This window comes from Cyprinodon variegatus, unplaced genomic scaffold, assembly GCF_000732505.1.
Source record: "Cyprinodon variegatus isolate N-32 unplaced genomic scaffold, C_variegatus-1.0 Scaffold465, whole genome shotgun sequence".
Taxonomy (NCBI): Eukaryota; Metazoa; Chordata; class Actinopteri; order Cyprinodontiformes; family Cyprinodontidae; genus Cyprinodon; species Cyprinodon variegatus.
Genome location: NW_015150918.1, coordinates 236,763 through 242,113, shown reverse-complemented (window position 1 = coordinate 242,113; position 5,351 = coordinate 236,763). Strand labels below are relative to the sequence as shown.

General features: G+C 36.8%; 1 protein-coding gene across 2 annotated transcripts in view; it reads right to left on the bottom strand.

Moving 5' to 3' along the window:
• Positions 1–1,802: 1,802 nt before the first annotated feature.
• en1 (engrailed homeobox 1) overlaps positions 1,803–5,351 on the bottom strand; it is a 6,840-nt gene continuing 3,291 nt past the window's right edge. Inside the window, exon 2 of one of the 2 annotated variants that reach the window (XM_015389547.1) lies at positions 1,803–3,336. In XM_015389547.1, the coding sequence (XP_015245033.1) occupies positions 3,005–3,336 (332 nt within the window). In that variant the 3' untranslated portion in view covers positions 1,803–3,004. The remainder of the gene's footprint in view (positions 3,337–5,351) is intronic. The other variant, XM_015389548.1, reaches the window with a different exon arrangement.

Below are 5,351 nucleotides of genomic sequence, written 5' to 3'. Positions count from 1 at the left end.
AAGTTATTCGCATCTGATACAAAGCCATCTAAAAACAACCACTGCATTCTGAAAACAAAGCAAGAAACTAAAAGATTAAACTAATCAACAACAAATATGCTCTTATGTTGAAGTGTTAAGATTTATGCTCACTTTGCAATTAATGGATGCAAAAAATATAAACAAATGCATTTTAAACTCACAAGGTTAAACCTGCCTGTGAATCATTTGCTCGTCCCTGAAATCAATTAAAATCACCCTCGACAACGCACGCCTGCTAACCCTCGGCTCTCTGAGAAAAAAATCAAAGGACAAATAATTAGAAAAAAGTCACAAAAAAAACAGCAAAGGCCTTGAACTCCTCAGCTGCAGATCTTTCACAGCCTCGTTAGCCTTTAATTGAATAAAACTGATCATAGGTCAGCGGAATTAAACTGTGTGATGAGCAGAAATGATAGGAATGTGCAGTCAGCCTTATTAGCTCCTATTACAGGAAATTACTTTTGTATTTAAAAAAAACTGAACCTGACATCCCTGAGGCTCATTTAGGTATTTCTTCCCATTTTTCACTATGGTACAGAAAGTTTTTTATAAACTTTGAAGCATTTTCCTCCCCCTAAAACGCTTTATTTTTTTCTTTCTATTGTTAAAACCGAAGAAGCTTTTGTGTAATTTATGTCGTTGTGAGAATCCTGACACATTCCCTAACACTGCGGGGTTTTATGAGCTCTGTTTTTCTCCCATTTTGGTTTTTTTGTAATGAGGCACATAAAATTTCGACATACATTCACACTTTTCTCCAAGCAATGGGCGTCTATTGACATATTTCATAGCCATTTAACCGTAGACAACTATTGCATCTAATTTAAATAAAAATAAATACACTAAAACATCAACACTTTCCTCATCTTTGACAGAACGAGATGCCTGGATCATCCCTCAAGAACGTACCTACTGTACAATTTCTACCAAACAAGGTAAAATGTCCCCCACTTTTTGTAGTTTAGTCACTTATTTAGGAGGTTTCAGTGTTACAGGAAATGCTTATGTTTGTTTTTTTATTCAAAATTGTCCCTGTCTGAACTGAAAAATTAATCCAGAGAGCGGAGGTCATAGGTCAGAGGAGATAGCAGCCAACAGGTCAGGAGGAGAACGCAAAGATTCTGAAAAACCAAAGTATGTGGAATGCCTTCTCCGAACCTTAAAGTAGACGACCACAACGGGTGCTGAGGCTGTAATTTACAAGGACGCACCAAAATTGGACAATGATGTTTTAGAAAAGATTATGGTTTCTATAACTCTTGAATTAAACCTTCAGTTTAATTGGAGGGTCAGGTGGAGTCGGAATTTGGCATAAACAACACGAAAACCTGGATCAGTGTGAAAATGAAGCCAGTTATTCATTACTACCAAAATTTACATAATAATCAGTCATAGGCGGGAACGATGACAGTCTGAAATTTTAGCCAAATGTATGCCCACTCCAAATCTAGCCTCCCTATGAGTAATGATAATCATCATAATAATATCCAACTTTATTGATCTAACATTGGAGAAATTAACCTCTGCATTTAACCCATCCCGTTGGGGAGCAGCGGGCTTCCATTGTGTGGCGCACGGGGAGCAATCGGGGGTTAAGGGTCTTGCTCAGGGACCCAGAGTGCAGGCTGTGGGGTATTCACTCCTGGAGAAACTTGATAACCTAAAGTATTTAACAAAAATCTCTATATATTATACATGTGTAAGTTTTCTGATGAGAATTCATTCTGAATGTATTTATATTAAATAATCAAGCAGTTTTTACTTGAGAAGACACAACTTTTGTCTCATTTATGCAAATATATATATAGCTAATGTTGAAAATGTGAGTCTGAAGCATGTTTGTTAAGCAAAAATCATATTTGTCCAAATTTAAACTTACCAAACCAGCTAGTTGAAGACATTTTTTTCTATTTTTCATCCCATCATTTAGTTTTTTTTCCCAGATTCGATTTCTCTGCTACCAATGACCTCTAGAGTAGAGCACCCAGAAGCACAGACACACTCACACACTCTCTGTTTCAGCCAGCTCACAGCCAAACTGTGTAAACCTCAACCTGAGGGGGTCAGACAGGCTCAAACATGCAGCAAAAAAAAACAAAAACAGCTAAATGACAACAAGGACAAGGCCTCTGTGGTGAGTAGGTTAAAGCTCAGCGATGAGCTGGTTGGAGCAGCGTCAGCATTGGGAAAACTTGTAAATGACTAAAATAGTTTAATGGGGGAAACGGTATCCAGGCGTGGGATGGGGGGAGGCGGGGGGTTGGAAACAGGAACTGTACCTGAACTGCATGCATGTGTGTTAAAGCTTTTGGTTAAACTGTTGTTTCTCACGAGAATCTATCTAAAAAAAAAAAAAAACTAACCTGAATCATATTTTAAGAAACAGCTGACACTAAATAGTGGGTAAAGTTTTAGCTTGTAGTTGGGAGGGGGGGAAAAAAGGAAGAAGAAAAATGCAATTTATGTTTCTATAATAACAGGAATAATTCAAATGGATTTATATGATAATAAAAAGTGTAAATTAGGCCGTTCTGTCTTGCTCTTTTCTTTCTGTTTTATTTCAGACTACATGTGAACATAGTAAAAATCTTTGGCTTGGCTGAGTCCGGTGGACTGGTTAGCTGAAGGGAAATATGGCGCAAACATGAAGAACGAGGAGAGCGAGACAACCTATAAAATCAGACATCCCTAAAAAAAAAAAAAAAAAAAATGTTGGATTGAATCTGAGCCTGGAATCTAATATGCAGTGATGTATACAACATGATAACTGTGTGGCTATATAAATTTTAATAACGGTCGTTCATTTTTTTTTATATAATTATGTCCATATACTGTTACCATAAACAGAAATCTGTGTTTTTAAATAGCGATCCCCCCACTTCCAGTTCTGTTTTTTATGTATCTCCATGAGTCCAGAGTCAGCCAGCCCAGCAGCAGCCCTGCGTGGGGAAATGTCCCGAGGAGGGGTGGGGTGGGGGGGCCCTCACTCGCTCTCCTCCTTCTCCTCCTGCACGGTGGTCGTTGAGTGGTTGTACAGTCCCTGCGCCATGAGCTGCAGCGCCAGACCGTTCTTGTAGCCGCTGGCCTTTTTAATCTTGGCCCTCTTGTTCTGGAACCAGATTTTAATCTGGGACTCGTTCAGGTTCAGTTCCTGGGCGAGGGACTGTCTCCTCTGCTCTGTTATGTACCGGTTGGCCTGGAACTCGGTTTTGAGTCTCTGCAGCTGCTCAGCCGTAAACGCCGTCCGGGGCCGCTTGTCCTCCTTGCTGTTCTTCTTCTTCTTCAGTTTCCGTGTCCTTGGGCCTGGCGTGGAAACAACAAGGGGAATAAAAATATTTATTCTACGGCTGGTCACCACAGCCTTATTAATCCACCATCTTATGTTGCCTTCGTCGTCGTTATTCCAGTAAAAATATCTTTGGGATTTTTCTTTTTTGTAAAAAGGCTAATTTATTATCCATCTGCCGTGGTCCTTCAGATAGGGTGACGAAAACCCTTCTAGATTAGCTGGCGGGTTTATATGCATATCATGTTTTATGTATTCATTTTATATGCTTCAACAACTTATAACATCATTTAATTTTATTTTGTATTGCACCCCTATTTGAATATCTGTCACTCAATCCTGGCCCCGCCTTCTTTTAAAAACATTAGTACTTGCTAGTTTAAAAAATATATAAATATATATTTTTCTTTTCAGACTCAGTGGCTTAAGCAGTGGAAAAGTTAATCAAATTAATTTATTTTTGCTAAACGTGTGGCTAAAAATATGCATTAACAGTCAAAGCAGCCAGGCTAAATGAAGCTCTTTTCTGGAGGTGTCTCTGCTTATCACCTCTTGTATTCTAATGTCTCAATATAATTTTTTAGATTAAATCATTTAGCAGGGAGCTAACAAGCAAGTTTCTGATATCACTTCTGATTAAATGTATATTTTACACAGATACTATTTTAAATTAGTGCACATTTTTCTGTATAGTTTAATAACTGGTAAATGCCTTTCATAACCCTGCACTTCAGCATGTCAGAGGAGACAGCAGGAATCTTTAGACGTTTTAAAAAATATATATTATTTCACCACCAAATAGACGCCCTGAAATGATTTGGGTCCTTTTTTTTAAACAGCTGTAAATATATCTAGTAAATATAGACATTTTTGTCAATTTTAAGAACTGAAAAAAGGGAGAGTTACAAGATAAAACTGTTGTTAGCTTTAACTGTACTAAAAAAAAAAAAAAAATGCTTATTAGCAGGCCACCATGTTGGCTCTAACCCAAGGGCACCATCTTCCTGCATCTGGCCCTGGGCATCACTTCTGCTCCAATAAACACACAAAAACTTCCTACTGTTCTTACTTTATGAAATAAAGCACATACTTCTATAAATTCTACTGTATGTAATGCTCCTCTATTGTACATTACAATCTTTTTCAAAAAATCATCATAGATTGTGTATTTAGATGCTGATGGGCCAATCGAGACTAAAGTTCCCAACCTTTAAATTCACATAGATTTGCAGAAATTATCTTTTAAAACTCATTTTTGCTGTATTTAGTTTTAAAATAGTGAGCTGCATGGTTGCTCTGTATGGAATTCGCTTTTATTATTAAAATTAGCTAAACAAGTTGGAAGTGTGTACAACTGTGTATCAACAAGGGTGTCTGAAAAAAACGATTCCTTAACTAAAAGATAATAATTAGTTGATATAGGCAGAAATGATTTAAATTAAATAAAAAAGTGAATGAAACCACATAAAACTGAGTTTGTTTTAGGTATAAAATGTTTAGTTATTAAGGTAGACACATACCAAACTGTGGAGAAGCTATTGATCCATAATTACAAGTCCCATTCCGTGTCCATCTAAAGTTTGAAGGTGGGTTTAGTATTGAATGAACCACAGCCACATCTCAGCAAGCTTTACAAATGAGTAAGTTACAGTTTGCCCAAAGGCTGTGCAGGTTGCAACATTTCACTGCTCTTCCTTTCTTTAAAAAGAAAAATAGCATGTTGCTGAATCATACTTTGAATTTAAACCTGACACCAATCACGTTCACGGCGTTACCATTTGAATCAACAGTGAAGTTTTCTTAAACTATCACTAAAAACAACAAAAATCATTATTCCCCATAAAAATAAGTGTTTTAGTTTAGCTTATCATTTTATTTAAATTTGCTTAGATTTTTCCTAAAGATGATGCACCAAGTAAAAAAAATATTTCATAGCAGCACAGTATTCATATCCACAGTGATTACAGTCTTTTCTCTATTAAAACAATAGTATTTTTACACACACACACACACATATATATGTTATATGTGTGTGTGTGTGTGT